The sequence below is a fragment of the Phyllostomus discolor genome, chromosome X, assembly GCF_004126475.2.
Source record: "Phyllostomus discolor isolate MPI-MPIP mPhyDis1 chromosome X, mPhyDis1.pri.v3, whole genome shotgun sequence".
Classification (NCBI taxonomy): domain Eukaryota; kingdom Metazoa; phylum Chordata; class Mammalia; order Chiroptera; family Phyllostomidae; genus Phyllostomus; species Phyllostomus discolor.
Window position 1 is genome coordinate 25,444,360 of NC_050198.1, and position 22,224 is coordinate 25,466,583.

Here is a 22,224-nt window from a genome sequence, read left to right on the forward strand (position 1 = left end):
ATATCCTTGAGTGAGGATTTAAAAAGTTATGGCCTTGAATTTAGCTATTTAGAGTGTTACTGAATCAATAGGAACTATTTAAATATAATAAAGATATTTAATAAATTGGTTCAGTGGGATTAAGTAACAGTCAATCCACAGTCCACAAAACTATGCCACTAGATGTCACTACTTAGAATCCTTAAAAAGGAACCAATGCTGATTTTGTAAAACAAAACAATCCAAATCCAAGTATGGGATATGGAGCATTAGAAGGAAGAATAATGAATAGTCAAAGTTTGAAAAGCTTCTCAACAGTTGGTCATACCATGTTCCTTTTTGGGGGGCATACCATAGCATTTAAGTATTAAATAATATCTTAATGGTTAGATTTCTTTATGTGGCAACCAGAAGAAATGATTATATTATTGAAATGTAGACTCTTAGCTTTGAAACAAGAGCTTACTGAACTGTATTTATGGGATGAAGAACATGAGGGCATATTCTCATGATGGTCTATGTCATTCATGATGATTAAGCTTTCATCGAAGGACAGCTCGGTTTGCATCTTCAGAACCAAATGCATCACGGCACTGCCCAGGTCCAGCCTTAGAGTCAGTCATTTCAGGAGGTGACTGGCGTTCACGTGTAGCACTTGTCTGCCAAATTCTGCAGACATGGCATGTTTTTGCTGAGCAGAGGTCATCTTTAGCCCACCAGTTCCTTTTCAAATCGAGGTGCATTGATAAGGCAGATGCTGATACTATAGACACACCTTTAAGTTTATAATTTATAAGCACCCAAAAGAAGTTTAAGTATGTTTTTTTCCTACTAAAGTCTGAGTCTCTTCTGAAGTTGTAAGAATGTCCATTCAAGAATGCAGCTGTTACCCAAAATAAATGTTTTTAGTAAGGTCTGAGAAGTTAGCATTGGGCAATAACTGGTGACCTGGCTCAGCTCCAAAGTTCAGTCTGTTCCTAACCTTCTGCTCCTCTTTGTAAAAACTAGCAATGTTCTTGCATTTCCCCTGTCTCAAGCTTGGGGTGCTCAGATACCTTGTTATATTAGTGAGAAAAGCACAACTTCGAAAACTGATTTGGGCTTCTCTGAGCCTTTAATTGACAAAAAGTCCTTTATCTAAAGGTCAGTAAATCTGCCCTGGCTTGTGTGGCTCAGTGGACTGGTCTGCGAACCAAAGGGTCGCTGATTTGATTCCCAGTCAGGGCACATGCCTTGGCTGTGAGCCAGGTTGTGCCTCCCAGCAGGGGGCACCCGAGAGGCAACCAGACGTTGATGTTTTTCTCCTCCCCTTCCCCCTCTCTAAAAATAAATAAATAAATATTTTAAAAAGGTCAGTAAATCTCAGTAAAGACCTCGCCACTGACTACACTGAAATAAACCAAATCTCCATACTCTGCTGTAGCTTCTTTCATATATCCAACATACTAGTTCTAGTAAAGGATAAGACTTCTGTGGGAAATTCACAATTGTGAAATCTTTTTGCATCATATGAAGCAATTATAGAGAATAACATATATTTAAATAGCCAATGAATAGAGGTCAAACTATAATTTAAATAGCACACATAATAATGACGACCATGATGATGACAGTGGTGGTGGTGGTGGTAGAGGAAGAGGAGGAGGTGGTGGTGGAGGAGTGGTACTGGGAGCAAGTCACAAAATAGAATGAGTTTTAGGGATTTTGGTGCCCAAAGAAAGTAACAGTTATTTGAAATAGACTTAATCTGAAATGTTACCAAGTCACTTGAGATAAATTACACTAAAGAGAAGAATGATTTCCTTATCTTCCTGGGTACATTTTTAGCTTTATTGAGATATAATTAACAAATAAGGTTGTAACATATTTAAAGATCACAACATGGTGATTTGATAAATGTCTACATAGTGAAAAGATTCCCACAATCAGGTTAATTAACACATCCATCACCTCACACATTTATCTTTTTTTGTGAGAACACTTAAGTTCTACTCTCAGCAAATTTTAATTACACAATACAATGTTATCAACTACAGTCACCATGTTACACATTAGATCCTTAGACCTTATTCATCTTATAACTGAAAGCTTGTACCCTTTTATTAGCCTCTCTCCATTTCCCCCACCCCTAGCCAGGGGCAACTATCATTCTGTTCTGTTTCCGTGAGTTCAATTTTTTTTGAAGATTCCACATATAAGTAATACCATGCAATATTGGTCTTTCTCTGCCTGGCTTATTTCACTAACCACATTTTAAAACTACGTTTCTCAGCTTTCTTGCAGCTACATAGGCATGTAACTAGTTCCAATGAAATATGAGCAAGAGTGATAAACAGCCCTTTCCAACCTCGACCCTGCAAAATTTTTCATTTTCTTTTACTTGCTGGCTGGATGGAAATGATACAGTGGAAGATTCCAAAGTGCTGGGGGAGGGCAGAACCACATAGTGGTGGGAAACCTGGATCCATAAATGACTACGTGGAAGAGTAGCCCTCCCAATCTACTTGTTTTAGGCTGTGATGTGAGTAAGAAATAAAATATTAAAAAGCCAAACTAATTTTTAAAATTTGGTAATTAATTTGATTTGACCACATTTATGGAAAGAAGTCACTGTTAGATACCTATGCTTACATTTACTATGAAGTTGAAACATAATGTAACACTCTTAGCTTAGCTTTTCCCAAACTAGTCCTCATCAATTTGACAGGATTGTGAATAAAAGTTCTACATCTAAATTAGTTTTAGAAATGCTCTTTTTTTAGTTTTGTACTATGCTCTTTATTTTTTAATTGTTTTCCAGTTACAGTTGTCCTGCCTTTTCCCCAATGCTCTCCCCTGCCCCATTCCCCTGTCCCCACCCCCACAGTCAATTCCCAAACGTTAATCACATTTCTTTGCTATAGGATATCTCAGAGGTGTTAATATACTAACATCCATTGTAAATCTGCACAAAGGGAATAAAGAATGTAGCATTCCCCAAACTTAATTAGTCAGTAAGTTTAAGATCTGCACCCCCCTCATGGCAACACTCATTACTGTCTCCCAGAGCAATGTTCTGGAGAATATATTCTAAAACATTTTGCTTTAGTTGAATTTGCCTCATATGGTGGACTGATCAGAGTTGGCACCAAAAGTTCTAGGCACCACAAAGCAAATATTGTTCTCTTATTAAGGGAAGGTTTTTCTTGTAAAAATGAAACCCTAATACATACTAGTACACTAACATGTACTAAGGAAGTTTTCACCGCTGAAGTGAAGCAAGTTCTCTAAGAAAGGCATTTTACTAAAATGTGACTGAAATGAAGGCAGATGTGAACTGTCAGCTTCTGATTTTCTTTGTATCTCAATCTGCTGTTAATGGAGTCTGTCATATTTAATAATGAAGTATATTCTTATGTTTTAAGAAGAAGAAACTGAATCTATGAAAATTGGCCATATTAAATATGAAATGTGTGGTATAGTCCATTACACAATATCTCACTTGCTTTTCTCTCTCCTATGCTCATGCTCGAGGTGCAATGTTTTAAAACAATGTTTAAAGCAATAAAAACTAATCATAGCTAATATCCATGGATTCTTCTAATAGAAATACACACACACACACAATTTTTTTCACCATGACTTGTTAACACAGGCTATATTGCATTGTGCTTTATATGATACAGAATTTTATTTTAGTTATGAATCTGTGATGGATGATTTCCCGCATTTCTCACAGACTTAAGGCAACTGAAAAAGAACTGTTATGATGGACATCAAGAAATTAATGTAAAGGAAAATGATATGCTAAATATTTACCACCAAAAATAATAAAAAGAAAGACTTACATCTAGTAGTGTGTGAAGATGCTGATCCTGGAAAACACTGTGTAGAAAATCTAAGTCCTTTTCACTGCAGTCTGTAAGTGCGTGAATTTCTTCCAGGCTGTCCAGCACCTGTGAGACTGCTCCTAAGGGGAACAAACAGAAAACAAATAGCCAGTACAGAAAGTCAATGTCAGACCAACCTTTGTAATCTAAATCTTGCATTTCAGAACAATGGGCTAACAAACAGAACTTCAAAGGTTAGTGTCCTTAGTGGAGGACAGACTTAAATGAAATTTCATATCTTTAAGGATTGAGTATTCTCAGTGAATTTGTTTTAACAATGTCACGTATGCTCTTCATTTTTTCAAAGCAAACTGGGGTTTGTCTTACTCTAATTAAGGAAATTCATCAACTATAACTGATCTACTAGAAAAGATCCCAGTGTAGCAAGTTATACATCAGATGAATGTGGGTCCCACGACCCCAGGATGTTTTGGAGTATTACAGATATAACACAGGTGAACCTTTCATATAGGTGCATTCCATCAAGAACTGAAGGCAAAGCCAGCTGTAGAACTGAGGGACAAACACCTTCAACTGGAAGCACTGGGAGCTCCTGCAGTGTAAAATAGGCCTCTGGATTTTTAAGGCTCAAACTTAACAAAACCCCCAATCCATTCTATTTCTTCCCTTCACATACAAAGTCAAGAGAACCAAGTTGTTCTCAGTCTCTTGGGCCCTTTTTATTCAGAAGACAAAGACAAAAGGTAAAGTATACTGACTGACACTTCCAAATACCATATTAAATACTAGGGCAAATCATTTTTTGCAGGGCAAAACAAACGGTAGTGTGGTCACTTCCTTTAAATTTCCTCTTATAAGCAAGGAATCCTGAGAGCTATCAGCAGGGAAAGATTTGTACTGAGTAGTAACAAAGTCACTTACACAGCCTTAAAGAAATGATTAGCTTATTGTACTCTGCAGACAACACCTACATACATACTTCAGAGAAAGAAAAGAACCTTGAGAGGAGAGGCCTCAGAATATTAGTGTCCATGATGTTAGGTAGCTTGTAATAAGTGCCTTGTTGTCTTGGATTAGTAGTTTTCAGACAGTGGCAATTTGCCCCCAGGCGGACATTCCACAATGGCTGGAGTCATTTTCATTTGTTACAATGGCGGTGGTGGGTGGTGGTGAAACAAGTTGTGCTACCGTCATCTAGTGGGTAGAGGTCTGGGATGCTATTAAGCATCCTACAATGCCCAGGACAGTCCCCTTCCCCTCAAAAGAATTATATAGCCCCAAATGTCAATAGTGCTGAGGTTGATAAACTTTGCTTTAGATCAGGGGTCTCCAACCCCCAGGCTGTGGACGCATACTGGAACTGGGCTGCACAGCAGGAGGTGAGCAGCAGGGAGCTAGTGAAGCTTTGTTTGCATCTGTTTCACCAAATCCTCCCCCTGGTCCATGGAAAAATTGTCTTCCAAAAAACTGGTCCCTGGTGCCAAAAAGGTTGGGGACCACTGCTTTGGATAAAGATAAAAATCTTGAATCTTTCTGTTCTGGAACTGTATGTTGTTTCAAATTACTTCTTGTCTTGGACTTTATCCATTTGCATGCACTTATTGGTAAGAATGTAAATGGTTACCACTTTTCCAGAAAGCAATCTGGTAACACAGAACAAAGATCCTTAAAAAGGTTCATGCACTTTGATTCAATAATTACATTTACAAAAATCTACCTTAAGGAAAAACAGGAAATACAGAAAAATGTTTATGTCTAAGGATGCTTATCATACAAAATGGAAAAAATCTAATAACTAGAGAATGATTACATAAATTATAGAACACTCATAAATGGACTACGTAGCCAAATGAAAATTACTTTTAAAGAATTTTAAAAACAGAGAAATCCTCATAACATAGAATTCAAGAAAGCAGAATACAAAACCACAGAAACTGTATATTCCCAATTATGACAGAAAAAAATACAAACTCAGAAAAAAACCCCAGAATGAAATACAGCAAAAAGGTAACAGTAGTTATTTTTATATTCCTAGTTATACTTAATTCTGTTCCTTTCATACGTTCCAAGTTTTCTATACTAGAAAAAAAGTTGCTATATAAGCAACTGCTTTTTTTGTTTTGTAGTAGTATTTAATTACATTAAGTATTAAGCCATAAATCAAGTGATTGTCCATATGGAAACCTAATTATTATTTTCACTTAGTTATTTTAGTGAAATATTATCTACTTTTTATTTTTGCCAGCATTGCTTATGCTGATACATAATCTAGGTGGAAGTTTATTAATACTATAAGATTTAAATAGTATCTAGTGAATACTAAGTCCGCAAGTGTAACTGCTGGGAAGCAATTTTGGCTGTGAAGTGCCAAAGCTCTGTGCAATTCTTGTCCCACCAACATACAGCATGGGTGACCCTATGTGTGCACTTGTTCACTCTTCTTTTCTGTGCTGTGACGTCCTTAAGGCAGGTCTAGATTTGACTCATTTTATAACACCCACAAGGTATCCACTGAATTAATGCAGTACTAAAGAAACATCATAATAGCAGCTCCCAATTCTTGAGTATTTATTACGTGCCAGATACATCCTCAAGAAAATGCAGTAGGTAGATATATTACTGGACCTCTCTAGATAGGGAACTGAGGTTCTGAGAGGCCAAGGAAGGTCACAGCTAGAAGTGGTGGAGCTAGGACTCAGCTCTGGTTTGTCTTGCTCCTAAGTCTGTGCCCTGCCTGAGCTACTACACTAATTGGCCCCAGCAGGAAAATCAGGGGAACCTTCAACACAAAGCTACATGTGGTTTATGGATAGGGAGGTTAAAAAAGAACTTAAACCCTATTGGGTCAGACAATAACCCAAACCTTTATTGAACTGTTCCTGCTTTTTGCCAGGTGCTAGGCAGGAGCTTCAGAGAAAACAGGTGTAATTCCTGGCCTCAAGAAAGGAATTCTCAGGCTACTGTGTGAAGTAGTCACCCCATATTATACCCTGAAGTAAATGGGCACAGAAATAGGCCATGTGGGGGAGAAGCCTCAGAGAGGAGTTGGGTGAACAGGAGGAATTCAAAACCTCCACCTAGAGTCTAATCTGCTTTTAGGGGCCCAGTGGATGCTTTGCTGGAAAGCATAAAGGCATCTGTTAGTCTGTTTCCAGTAGACAAGACCCACTAGGTCAACAAATCTATTTAACCACCTTAAATCTGCTTCTTTTTCTGAACTGATTTTAGTCTTGTCTTGTACCCTAACGTGAAACTTTGTGAATTTTCAATCATGAAAGGAAGCATTTCTATAGCTGTATTCAAGTTGCCTATTTCAAACTCTGAAAAGTACCCCTAATTTTAAATTTTTGTAATTTGGTAGGAAAATTCATTTGTATTCCACTTCTCCATTGTTGTTTCAGATTGAATAAATGCTATTTTTAGTCTAACCTCAAAATCTTTCGTCACTCTTGGTCATTTTAACACCTTCCATGGACACCTTTTGTAATTCTGTTCTTTCTTTCTTTGGGTATAACCAAGCAGAACCACAGACACATTTTTAGTATGACAGATGTATATCACTGATATCCGTAGTTGAATACCAAGCCCATCTAAAACTCCCATAATTTTTCAATTCATTATAAAACATAAATGTACACAAACACATTTTTGGGGCTTTTCCACTGTTATTTGTTTAAAACTGAGGCAGTATCAATAATACAACACAACATACACAGGCTCTTAAGCTGCTACTAAGTATTTATTTTGTTGATCAATACTGTCAAATCTGAAAAAACTATTCACTTTTCTTAAAAATTGAAAAGGATGTTTTTATATCAGACCTCTGTATAAACTTGTAACTACCTTGGAAAAAGTCAATAAATAAACAGAGCATGAGTTCACCCCTCTAACTAATGGCAGGACTGTAGGTATCCTATTCACATCTGTATTCTAGGGTGTACTTGCAGAGTGTACTGTACAAAAAGACACAACAAACGTATTCAATTAAAATTAGTTTTTCTGAGCAAATCCTGAAGACTTGAAAATAAGTACTATAACAAAATCACAGAAAACAGTTAATTTTAAAAACTCACAGACACAGACAACACTATGGTGATTACCAGAGGGAAAGGGGGTAGGGGGAGGTAGAAGAGGGTATCGGGGGGATAAATGGTGATGGAAGGGGACTTGCCTTGGGGTGGCAAACACACAATACAGTATACAGGTGATGTATTATAGAATTATACACCTGAAACCTATGTAATTTTATTAACCAATGTCACCTCAATACAATCAATAAAAATTAAAAAGAAAAGAAAATTATTTTAATACTTATATTTGTATAATAGTTCATAATTTCCAAAGTCCTTTTATACTTATTAGTTATGTGATTCCACAATAACCCTGTCCTGTAGGCAAATATTTTTACATTTGAAAAATCTGCTTACTGGGGTATAATTAAGTTAAAATTCCCCAATTTACGTGTACACTTTCATCACTCCCCCCCAAAAATTCCCTCTTGTCCTTTGTGGCCAATTTCTCCCTCCTAACCCTCTGACAATAGCTTTTATTCTCACTATACAGAGCAAATTCTGGTTATCAAGTAAGTTATAAGCAATAGTGAATCTTATAATGGAAATTACAGTTTGGATTTCAGCATCTGTGCTATATCCAATTCAACTTTTGAAAACTCACACATAGTGACAATGATTTAGATTCTTTATGTATAGAATTTAGTAGAGATGCCTCAAAATTTATTGGTCAAAAGAAGCAAACTCTGCAAATGTGTTCTGTTGGAGTATAGATACTAAAATTCTAATGGCATTATGCTTGTTAGAATAGTCTATGTTTCTAAATAGCAACATCATTGGGTACAAATTTGTTAAAGTATTTTATTAAAATTTTTTTTTGGTTTTGATATGGCTATTTATTTTTTATTTTTAAATTAAATTTATTGCTGTGACATTGGCTAATAAGATCATATAGGTTTCAAGTGTAGGTTTTTATGATACACCACCCAAAGTCAGATCATCTTCCATCACCACATATTTGACCCCCTTTACCCTTTACTACCCCTACCCCCTTCCCTCTGGTAACCACCATACTGTTGTCTGTGTCTATGGGTTTCACTATCAAAGTATTTTAAATAGCATTCTCCTGGTTGTTAAGCGCCTATTCATATAAAGTTTTACAACTAAGGAAAAGCACTACTTGATATCTCCAAGATGCTTTCATTCCCAAATGACAATAGATCTGCTGATTTTCTTTTTTAAAGGAGAGGGGTGCTAACTCTGGAGAAACAAAAGCAGTTACAAATGGGAAGTGTTACATTTCAATAGCCATTAGCTTGTATGTGGTAGGCAGCCTGTAAGATGGTCCTCAAGATCCCAGCCTCTTGGTATTCATTCTCTTGTATGAGCAATTTCATCCCTGAAGTGTGGGCTGCACTTATTAACTCATTTTTAATGAACAGAATAGGGCAGAAGTGATAGGATGTATCTTCCAAGAATAGGTGTTAAATACTGTGGCTTCTGTCTTTCTCTCTCTTACTTTTGTCCTCCTCTAATCATTCACGCTGAAGGAAGCAAGCTTCCATGTTGTGAGCAGCCCTATGAAGAGGCCCAATAGCCAGTGAGGAACTGAAGCCTGTCAATAATCTTGTGAGTGAGCTTGGAAGAGGATTTCCCCTATAGTTGGCCCTTCACATGAGATTGCAGCTCTGGACAACAGTTTGACTGCAATCTCATGAGAGATCATGAGCCAGAGGCACTCAGCTAAACCATGCCCAGATTCCTGATCCATAGAAACCATAAGATGATAAATGCTGCTTTGCTGTTATTCATTACATAGCAACAGATAACAAACATACTGTGAGATTTTTATACAGTCATGCACCACTTAACAACATTTAGGTCAACGACGAACCACATATACAATGGTGGCATGTGCTGCTAGTCATATAAAAGTGTATCACATACAATTAACAGTAGTAGGCTATACCACCTAGGTTTGTGTAAGTGCACTCTATGATATTTGCATGGTGAAGAAACTGCTTTATGGCACATTTCTCAGAATGTATCCCAATTGTTAAGTGGTGCGTGACTGTGTTAAATCAGCTGCAACTGGAGCTACAACTAAAGTAACAAAATGTAACAATGAATTCAATTACTAGCTTCCAGATTTTCTAATTTATCTTTGTCTCTTATATACTTTCCTTTCAGTAAGCACAACATTAAGGTAAAGGTTTATTCTTTTGTTTTAATTGAAATTATTATTGAGATAATAGATTCATATGCAGTTTTAAGAAATAATAGAGATCCCTTGTATACTCTGCTCAGTTTCCCCATTGGTAACATTTTACAAAACTATAGTATAATAATACCACAACCAGGATACTGACATTGACACAATCCAACTATCTTACTCGGTTTGCCTAAGTTTTATTTTTACTCATTTGTGTGTGTGTGTATGCACACATGCAATTTCTTACATGTCTTTTACTTTAATATTCTCCCATACTCAAATTACATCCCTTTGTAATTAAAATATAGCCATTACATTATTCTTCATATATGTTCTTTCTGATGGTAAAAGTTGTTAAGAGACATGAATAGACATAAATTCAGTATTTTATTTCATAGTGCCATATTAATAAGCTGAAAATAGAGTCAGTAACAAAAAGTAATAAAAACCACTTACAGATTATGTAATTGTCAAAGGAAAATTCACTTACCCTGAGTTTTCTTGAAAGCAAACTATAAAGTAAAATGTTACCCTTTTTCCAGAATTAATGTATTTGTGCTTGAAATTCAGATGTGAAATGGTAAGTGCAATGAAAATTTTAACACTGCCTCTTTGTCCTCTTATGAAAGAAGTGAGAAGTTAATATTTGTATAGCAGTGTCTCAGGAAATCAATATATCCAAGCTTTTATTTTATGATCAGGCAGTGTTAAAATTCACAATTAAATATCTACACACAAACAGCCAAGGAAAAAGTCAAGCTGATTATGAACCATGCAAAGCCAAATACTTTTGCATAAAAGATAAACCTTAGAGGAAAACAAAGGGATACCTACTTTCTGCTGCTAGAAGTCCTAGGAGGAAGGCAGCATATGGACAAACAACAAACAGTATGATTTTAGAGCAAGCAGGTTATCAAGCCACAGTTGGGCCCAGTAGATGAGCCACAAGAAGCACGGTCCCCCAGCTGAGTCCAAAGTGAGCCCCTGTGTTCCATAAGCACATTCACTGGGACTGTTTAGGCTTTCAATCATCAAAATACTAGGTGCTGATTTTGACTTCTTTGATGTAAAATATGAGAACAGAACATTCATACTTTGGATTATTAAGTAACAAAGCAACAATATACTGCTTATCATAAGATTAAACTAAACACATTCTAGTGAATGTATTAACAAATTTTGATAATCAAAATAGAAAAGAATTTCTTGTATAAAAATTGTTTTACAATGTAAACAGCATGCCTAAACATGTTAGACTCTTGTTTAGATGACAAATTGGGAGGCCGTTTTCTTTTAAATGTTTTTAAATTGTGATTTAAAATAGAATTTGGGGGGGGGGCAAAATAGGATTATCAGCTTTTAATTTTGTCAAACACGGTCATTAAAAAAACCTAACTACCTATCATTTATTATCATTTCATAGAAAGAACAGAAAAGGCATTGTGTAAAGGTGAAAAACAGTCATCTCAAGGAAGGGCAGTTGGTGACCTCACACTCACTGTTCTCTCTCTCAAACCCCTCCTTCCCTACCCTTCACCTCCGCCATACAAATACATGCTCTATGATCATTTTCCTCTTTCTGCCATAAGCTTGGAAGAACTTTTGGTGTTCTATGTTTTGTACTGTAAAACAACCCCCTGAAAATTTAAACAGAAAAAAACGGTGGAAAGGATAACACTGGGAACTTAAAATAAATGATATAGAATTTAAGGATTAGAATTACACAGAGATGAATTTAGATTTGAAAATTAATGAAAATATTAAAAAAATAAAAGAGATGAAAAAATATGGGCGAGTTACTTTATGTAAGCCTAACGCTCTTATGGGAATTCAAGATAGTTTTTTGTTAACCAAGCATACAACCATCACTTGCAGAAAAGAAAACTTTCTGGCAGAGAGTTATTGATAAATAATGCTGATAAAATAGTATAATGCCTCCCTTTAAATGACTTGGTTTTAAAAATTAATTTTAGAAACATATTTCTGATAGTTACGGGAAAGTTAAGAAAACATTAGAATTTTTTCAAATTTCTTCTTTTTTTTTTGGCAAAGCAAATTATCTTTTATTGAAATCATAGATGAGGTGCTGCCAGGATCACTGTCCTCTTGGCTGGGCTAGAAGCTCCAGGCCAGTGTGTTTGGCACTATCTTTGACTTCTAAGAATATAAAAATTTCCTCTTCATTTAGGTTAAGTGACCAGACAAAAATACTGCATAGTAACTCTTCTATCTTTTAGTTGCAGCATCTGGACAGTGCTATTTAAAAATATTTTAGAGACAGACATTTAGCACATCAAATGAAGATATAGACTGCTTACAAGATCATTAAGATCCAGAAATTAAGAAAAAAAAAGACAAAAAAGAAATAGGGTGTGACTTCAGGAAAGGGAAGAAGAAATGCAAAATTGTGAACAACTAATTCAAGCGAGGGTTTGCAGACTAACTGCAAGACAGTGTAACAAATTTCTATTTTTATTTAAAAAGCAAGTTCTGTGATTAGAAGCTATTTCAACCACATCACTTAGAGCCTGTGCCAAAAAGCACAAAAATGAGCAATAAAAAGTATTAATATAAAAAAAGCTTTTCTATAACTAAAGACAATCACTTTCCCTAGAACAAAAACCCAGCTTTTCACAGAAAGGAAAGAAGAGCTCATTACACTCTTATTAGGCAGAGGTACATACTAAGGGGAATCATTAATGGTCAGGTCTGTGAGGTCATTACAAGGACCATACTGCTGTGTAGGCCCATTTCTAAAGATGAAAATGATACTAGAGATTTGGATCTAAAATCTCTGAATATATCTCAAGTGTGTGACTATGTCATATAGTCACAGTATATCATAAAACCATTATTCGATCCACTCCCTGGAGATAGGGTCAACTGTAATCTGAGTGTGAAGAGAAAAGAAAGAGGTTGTGAGCTAGGGAACAACAACAGAAAGCTACAGTGACAGGAATGACTGACAGGAAACAATAGGGAGCACTGAGGAACATATGTATAAACGCAACTGGGGCCTTGCCTTTTGTGTGCAAGGGCTCTGGGCAATTACCAAGTCAAACCAGAGGAAAACAGCAAGGCCTTCTCTTTAGAATCTCTTCTCTAAGATTCCCATTTCTGAATGTTTTGGAAATCACCTTCACTCAAAAGGGGAAGGTTCACATCCCAATTGGTAAAAGTCAAAATGAGGAACTACAGGGTGGGGAAAAAGTAGGTTTAGAGTAATTTGCATGGAAAATAATACAACAATGAATAAATAATAATATAAGAATAAACTCTGACTTTTGTGTACTCACAACTGTAAACCTACTTTTTCCCTACCTGTGTATAGCTGCTGGAATGGGAAACTTGATTCTGTTATTTTGTACAAGGTATAAACATGTAAGCATATATGTGCACATACATACCAGTATATAAACAGGGGAAGGAAGAAGCATGAAGACTGACCAATGCTCTTAGTTTGAATAGGAAAGAAGCATTACACATCCATTCTTTCTATATTGCTAATTGTGAAGGACAAACAACTCATGTTTCAGGAAGGGCCCTAGGCCATCATTCCAATGATAATATATGAATATTGAATGAGCCACTTTAAGAGTACAAAAATCAAATCAGCAGTGCAAAGTCAACCACATCACAAATACTGAGGGACTTTAATGAAAGAAGAAAAGCTGAGGGCAGAGGGCATATGATGCAGAAATTAAATTAATAAAGAAACACATAAAATTAAAAAAACTATAACACACACATGCACTTACATATACATATAAATGGATCCTCTGGAGTTTTAGTAAATGATATTTGAGGATACCTCACTCGTAAGATCAAAATCTGAGCATTTTATAATATAATTTTGTGAACACTGGTGGGTTTTTTTCAGGAATACCTATATACATTTCATTGAAATAGGTAACTCTTCTTCTATGTTCTTCTCCAAGTTATAGACTTTATAAAAAGAGAAGAACTTGTAAATTGTTTCAAGAGATAACTCACAAGACAACTTTACATTTAAAGGTCTAAATAAAAGCAGTGCTGTCCCAAAGGCTGATCTGCTTTGGCTGACATTGGGAAAATCTTACATCAGAACTTCTTCCTGAGGTAGAAGGTAATCAGAAAGATCCAAAAAGATCAACTACAATGTTTGATTGGATGAAGTGCAATGTTGGGTCTGGAGTTGGGGAAGGAGAAGAATTATTTCTGAGGTAAAAAGAAAAAAATGAAATGATGCTTTTGGAGCAGTAGGGGAGAGCAACTGTGGTATTAAAATTAAAAGGAATCAGACACATGTGGATGGGATTTGGTTGCTGCAAACCTCCTTAGAATCCCTTGGAGGATCTGACTGCATTCACAGAAAAAAAGTTTATTCAGAATGGAAGAGAAAAGATGTAGACATGAAATGATTCACCCTGGTGAATGGATGAATGAATGATCCAATTACCTGAGGAGGTAGGGTCTTCAGAGAAATCTGGCAACTCTTCAGGAGGATCCCCGTAGAATGAGTTGAATTTGTGACTTGACACGGCTGCTAGTACTGCACCCTAAAGCAAAGAGATAAAAAAATCTATTGAAAAAAATACATAAATATAAAAGGTTAATTAACAAATTGTTATTTAAGGGTTATTCAGAAAGTAAAATATACAAGACAACAGCTAGAAAAGGGGTAGCTTTACTTTTCTAATCCTCCTCATCCAAGGATATATTTGATTTTAAAGAGAGAGGAAGGGAGGAGAGGAGTGGGGAGGGAAAGAGGGAGAGAGACAGACAGAAACATCAATGTGAGAGAGAAACAGACTGGTTGCCTCCTGTATGTGCCCCAATCATGGATGGAACCCACAACCTAGGTATGTGCCCTGACCAGGAATTGAACCTGCAAACTTTTGGCGTATAGAATGATGTTCCAACCAACTGAGCCACCTGGCCAGGGTGAAAAGGGGTAGCTTTTAAATAATTTTCGATTCTTTCAAATCGATCACATATGCAAATACCAGAATAACACTGTTAGTGATTGTGAAAGTATATATCATTTACATCTTGAACTCAAACATGCACCACAACTGGAATATTCTGCAGTCTCTATAAAATGCTACTTCAGAAGTATACCTAATGAAATGGAAAGATGCTTATGATGAATTAGATAAAAAGCTTTTAAAACAATCTATAGTATGATCTCAGTTTTGGAAAAAAACCAGGTTAATATAAAAGAGACTGAATATATACCAAAATGTTATTAGTAATAATTATCTATGGGAAGTAGGAATGAGTCATTTTTCTTTTTTCCCCTTTCCTTTCATTGTTAACAATGATTATGTATTATCCTTGTATATTATTTCTCAATCAGGCCACACAGAAAAATCAACTACAATGTGACTCTTTTAAATCACACATAGCCTCTCCTGATTCCTAGTTGAGAATCACTTTCATGTTGAAAGTATGACATCCCTTAGGACAGCTGGGTGGAAAATGGCTGGGAATTATTGTTTCAGTAACAAGAAAACCTATAAAGGATATTTTGTAATAGTATTAAATACTGCAGGTGTGTTCCTTGGCTCTGCACTTTCCAGCCACATGAGGCTACTTGAGTCAATCATTTAACTTCTTTAGGTTTTCTCCTTCGTAAAGCGAGGATATTAAAACTGGCATAACTTACCCTATAGGACTGTTAAAAGTCATAATGTATATGAAAGGTGTTTGCAAATTGTAAAGCATTTGTATATGCTTTAAAAGTCATAATGTATATGAAAAGTGTTTGCAAATTGTAAAGCATTTTGCAAATGTAAATCATTACTAACCCTACTAATATGTAGCTAGAACATGAGGACGACTTTTTGCTGGTCTAGTCAAGAAAGGCTCATTTAGGTTACCTAAGCATCAATTCACTTAAGTTGTCGTAAGTCTTAATTTTAAATATTAAACTCTTAGATTTTTTTTCTGAAAAGAAAGACAAATCTTTTACGTGTGTAGGCATTTAATACATATATGAAAATGCTAATAGTAATACATTTCTGCAAGGTTCTTTTCTTGGTGGGGAGGAATCATGTTAGGGTTTCTTTCCACAAACAGAAATTGAAAAGGAGACAGACTGCAGAAAGGAAAGAAGAAGAACAACAACAAAACCCCAAAAACAAAAATAGAAAAGTGCTCTTGATGATACCATTCCAGGAAACTTTTAGATGTCCCAAACTCTAGGGTTAATGCAAGAGAGGTTCTTGTGTGCAGAATTCTATGGTTGGCTACCATGATGAAAATGCTGAGTTCTTCTTTCTACAATAGAAGCTTTTTTTACTTTACATATTACCTATGTTCCCTAAAAGCCTGGTGGGGATGGAATTTTTATAAATCAAATCATGTTTCCCACACCCTGCAACTAGAATTTTAGAGATGCTTTATTTTTATTTCCTAATGAAATTCAATTGAGTTTCTTAATATGTCAGTTTTATGTTTCAAGGCATGCTTTAGCTACCACTGAAGTCAAAGATCTAGAAGTACTTACACTATTAAGAAAGTACTGTTTGAAAGGGACCTGTAAGGTAAATTCTTCTGAAACAATTACTAGCAAGTTCTTAATTTATCTGTCTTATGATGAGTGGTTTTGTTTGTTTACTTGTCTCAACTTAGTGACTGCACTTGTGGTTCAAATTTTCAACACAAAGCTATTAGTAAAACTGCAAAAATGGTTCTGAAACACTTTATGGATTTATAGAATTTTATTAGAGTTTGAGAGTCAACCTTGGAGATGATTCATTCTAAGAGACTCATTTTGCAGATGAGGAAACTGAGGTTCACAGAGGCTTAGCAACTTGTTAAGATTGATGCCATCTTTGCGACAGAATCAAGAATAGACAGAATTGATGCCCTCTAACTACTCTTCCCAGTTCAAGGTTTTTTTTTTTTTTTTTGCTATACCAGGGGTCAACAATCTTTTTCTGTAAAGGACTGGATGGTAAGTATTTTAGGTTGAAGGCCATATGGTTTCTGTTGCAACTACTCAATTCTGCCATAAAAGTGTGAAAGCAGCCATAGACAATACATACATGAATGTACATGCCATGTTTCAATACAACTTTATATGTAAAAATAGGTGGTATATCAGACTTGGTCCCCAGTTCCTAGTTTGCTAATCCCTGTACTACACTATTGCTATTACAGAGCTCAGATCTTATACAAGTAGTTCTTAAAATTGCCTGCATCATTAAATACTTGATAAAGTTTTCTATCTAATTTAGTGGGTATAATTTAGTATGTTTTGAGAGTAAAACATATCAACTTGGATTTAAGAAGACTATTCACAATGTGTTAAGATAACTAATATTAAAGACACAATTTTCTACTAAGCAAATTAATCTAGAAAGGAGAAGATAGATTTTAAACTCAAAGAAAAAGAGAACTACAAGTAATTAATTCTTATTTTTAATTTATTTTATTGATTATGCTATTACAGTTGTCCCATTTTCCGCCCTTCACTCCCCTCCACCCTGTACACCCTCTCCCACCCATATCCCCCTCTTTAGTCATGTCCATGAGTCATACTTACAAGTTCTTTAGCTTCTACATTTCCCATACTATTCTTACCCTCCCCCTATCTATTTTCAACCTAAGTAATTAATTCTTGACATAATCAAAATTATAATTCACATGTCAAATATCAAAATGGAATGCTCCCAGCTAGATGATTCTGTGTCTCATTTAAGGAAGTGGAAAACAAGGAAAGAGTTAACTCAGACTTCTGCTAAATTAAACTACTAAATATATGGAAGGAGACAACAAAGTTAGAAAGTAAGGAACAGGAGAGTTGAATACAGATGTGTCTCTGACTTGAAGACAGCAGCACAAACCCAATACGTACTATGTTTTTCGTGCCCCCTAACTGAGCTCAGAAACCATGAAGTTTGATAGGCATAAGGGCAAGTACATTTTAACGAGTCTAAATATAAAACACCAAGTATAAAACGTAAAATAACTGGCTTTATACCCAAGTATCAAGGTAACACACAGTCAGTGCAATACACTGAGGGGGGAAACCCATCACAGGGGCATACAAATATGTGTGTGACACCGAATCCAAGACAGGGTCATCTTATAAGGTTGCAGAACATTGAACTCAAAGCCTTAAACTTGGAGAGAGTAAGGCTGAACAGTGATAACAAAAAGGCTGGAAAATCTTTCCAAGGGAGAAATATTAAAGGATTTCAGTTGATTACATTTAACAGTTAGTCCTAAATGATGAGGCAAGATCAACAGAACCTCCAATCTCTCTCCTTATAGTCTTAGCCAAAGTTATCATTCAGTATAGTCGGCATAGCCTATATACATACAATACTCAAACATATGCTAAACACATGTCTAAAACCTAGGGAATTTTATAACATTAAATAGGGATATATGACTAAAGAAGGCTATGCTATATCCTCTGAAGAAAATAAAAAAAAATGAGACTCATAAGTGTAGTAGATATGACTATATTTAAGAGCAATTGTATGGCATCGATATCTTAGGAACCCTTCTGATCTGTGCAAAGTACTTTATAAAGATGGTCTTTTGATTTACATAACTTTTAAAAGTCACATTGCCTAACTTAGGAAGTAATAATTCTACATTTCAGAATCACAAATTAATAGAATTGCTTAGTAAAAGCAATATAGGAAGATCAAGATCACTTTAATTATTTATGAAACTCCTCATACTAGAATAGTTTTAAGTTTTTAGAATCAAAGGTGCATTTTAGACACTAGATGTACTTGCTGAGTAGCTGGCACCCACAAATGCTATGCTAACTGACTGCCTCTACACAAGCCCTTACTACAGGAGAGGACTGTATGTAAATGCTGGCTTTAACGAGGGCACAAAAGTCCTTGATAAATCCTTCAGTTAGCTCTTGTTAGATTAATAGAAAGGGGACGAATGCCAAAAGGCGGTTACTAGAGCTTGCTGGTAGACCTCTCAAAAGGTGCTATATAGGTCTAAACATTACTCTTGGAGGTGTCAAGACTCCAGATAGCAGTGCTGGGCAATAAGACTTTGTGCAAAGATAGAAGTGTTCTATATCTGGGCTGTCCAATACAGTAGCCATCAGTCACATATGGTATTGGGCACTTGAAATGTGGCTACTGCAACTGAGAAATCAAATTCAGGATTTTATTTAATGTTAATAAATTAAAATTTAAATTTAAGAACCTACATATGTCTAGTGGCTACCGCACTGGATAGTGCAGCTCTATAAAGTATCGGAAAACGGCATTCCTAAACAAATTGTTTTTAGTTCTGCAAAGTTCACTAGCCTGAGACCAATTGGTAAGTCAGAGATGCATACAGACTATACTTCTGCAATTTGCAAAATCAATATGAAAAAATTTGAGACAGTTATCCAGAATTCTCCCTCACTTTCTGTATATACAAGGAATAAATAATTTTATCCCCTAAACTGAATCACATGGACTCAACTCACCATATCCTAAACCGACTGCAATAAACTTACCCAAATACAGAATCTTGCTGCTTCTTATACAGAATTTCTTTCACATACTTCACTATAGGGAAATTTGCTTTCTAAATATAGAGATGATTCATGAAGCAAAAGGGATAATTTCTAGAACAGATTTCTTCTTGAACCTCTTTCCTAGGCAGACAAGTTCAGATACTCAGACACCTGCTAGTCCCCTTTCCCACCTTTCCACCACCCCTCGCCTCTTGCTCAACAACTCCTTCATCAAGTAGATGACAGTCAAGGTTAGAGTACAGATGTGCCTCCTTCAGAGAAACACAAAGCACAGATTTTCTACATGGCCTATATTGCAGTGTGTCCCATGGATCCTAATATACAGTTTGAGAAAATAGGATCCTCATCATACCTAGTCCCATGCGCAGGCCTATGTAGTTTATTAAAGGAAGTATGCAGGGATGTCCAACCCGTGGCTTCTGGGCCGCATGTGGCCCAGGATGGCTATGAATGCAGCCCAGGATGGCTATGAATATGGCCCAACATAAAATCATAAATTTACTTAAAACCTTCTTTTTGCTCATCAGTTTTCATTAGTGTTTGTGTATTTAAGGTGTAGCCCAAGACAACCTTTCATCTTCCAGTGTGGCCCAGAGACACCAAAAGGTTGGACACCCCTGTAGGATTTTAAAAATTGAGCTATTAAAATTCTAGAGCTTAGCATCAAATAACAGGGCAAAAACCCAAACCCTGAGACCAACATATGAAATGTTTGGTAACCAAAATGGAGAAAAGAAATTTTCCACAATCACAGATGTAAAGTAAAATAGTGAAATAAAGGAGAATAATAATTCAAATCGCATGCAGGGTTCCATAAACTTTTTAAAAATCTAGTTGAGACATAGTCTGAAAATGATATTATACTTTCTACTTATCCAAATAATGTTCTCATTAGGGATTTGTTACCTCCTGTAGCCTGTTGTACATGTTAAAATGAAAGTACAAATATGGAAAGGAACAATTTTTGATTGTAGAGCATTGATACTATTAAGCAATAGTATCATAAGCAATAATGAGTAACTGTCTTGAAATTTCAGCAAAGTAAAATGAGTAATGTTTTATATTCTGGCACGGAAGAGTTTCACAAAACTTTCTTAATGAGAAAAAGGTTCAATGGCAAAAACAATAAACCCATTAGCAATAATACCTGTTTGGTTATAAGCCTTTGGAAGGCAAGTTAATCATAGAGATCAAAAATCTTAAATACATGTATATACTTTGATGTCAATAATTTCAGTAGTAGAGCATTTACCCTAAAAACATAATCAGAGTGGCACAAAGATTCATTCATTTATTTATTTATTAAAAAAAGATTTTATTTATTTGTTTTTAGAGAGATGAGAAGGGAAGGAGAAAGAGAGGGAGAGAAACACCAATGTGTGATTGCCTCCACGTGCCCTAAATTGAGGACCTGGCTTGTAACCCAGGCATGTGCCCTGACTGGCAATCAAACTGGTGACCCTTTGGTTCGCAGGCCCGTGCTGAATCCAGTGAGCTACACAAGCTAGGGCTACACACAGATTTATTAACGAAAATAGCCAATGCAATAGCATTTATGGCCATGGAAAACTGGAAGCAATTTCCATGTCTAACTGCTGGTTAATTAAATTGTGATATATACATATGATGGATTTTTGTAGAACCATTACAGCTTGTGCTTTAGAGTAATAACTCTCAATAAGGTGACCATATCAGAATCACCCATAGAGCTTTTCCAATAAACACACCCCCCTCCAATCTGCATGCCTGGGGCTAAGGGAGGAGGTGGCGGTCTCTCAAATGAATTGAGTGGTGCAGTGAGCCACTGTTTCTATGGGAATGTAGTAACTCACATCCCTCAAGTGTGTCAAAGTGAAAGCCAGTATTTAAGAATATTTTGTCACATGGTATAAAAAAGTGGGTTATGTGAAATTCACATGACATAAAAGTAACCATGTTAAAGTGTACAATCCAGTGATATTTAGTAGATTCACAATGTGCGGCCACCAATTTTGTCTAGTTCCAAAACATCCTCATCCCCTGACCCTCCAATCCCTATACCCATTAAGCAGTCACTACCCAGTACCAGGAAACCACCAATTTGCTTTCTTTCTCTATGGATTTATAGATATAAACACTTATTACAGACACTGTGAATAAGTGGAGTTATTCAATATATGTCCTTTTATGTCTTTTATTGCATGTGGCTATACAATTGCCCCAGTACCATTTGTTGAAGAGACTATTCCTTCCCCAATGAATTGCCTTGGCACTTTTATTAAAAATCTACTGACCATAAATATAAGGGTTTATCCCTGCACTCTTAATTCTTTCCCATGATCTACATGTCTAATTTTATATTGTAACAGTGCCACGGTGTCCTGATAACTACAGTAAATGTTGAAATAGGAAAGTATGAGTCTCCTGACTTTGCTCTTTTTTACAGATTATTTTCACTATTCTAGGTCCTTTGCCTTTCCATATAAATTTTAGGATCTGTTTGTCAATTTCTGCTAAAACTGAGAGAGATTTTGTTGACTCTATAGATCAATTTGGGAAGAACTGTCATCTTAGCAATATTGAGTCTCTCAATCTACGAACAGTAAGTATTTCTCCATTTATTTAGATCTTCTTTGATTTCTCTTAGCAATGCTAGTTTACAAGACTTATGTTTCTTTTGTTAAATTTGTTATTTTTTAAATCCATATGTGATGATATTTT

At 35.8% G+C, this 22,224-nt stretch overlaps 1 protein-coding gene across 1 annotated transcript in view; it reads right to left on the minus strand.

Annotated features, from left to right (window-relative positions):
- The window catches only part of CASK (calcium/calmodulin dependent serine protein kinase), a 441,363-nt gene that overhangs the window by 109,344 nt on the left and 309,795 nt on the right, over positions 1 to 22,224 (minus strand). Inside the window, 3 exon segments of the mRNA XM_028522590.2 lie at positions 3,807 to 3,928; positions 10,866 to 10,883; positions 14,470 to 14,569. Of these exon segments, the coding sequence (XP_028378391.1) occupies positions 3,807 to 3,928; positions 10,866 to 10,883; positions 14,470 to 14,569 (240 nt within the window).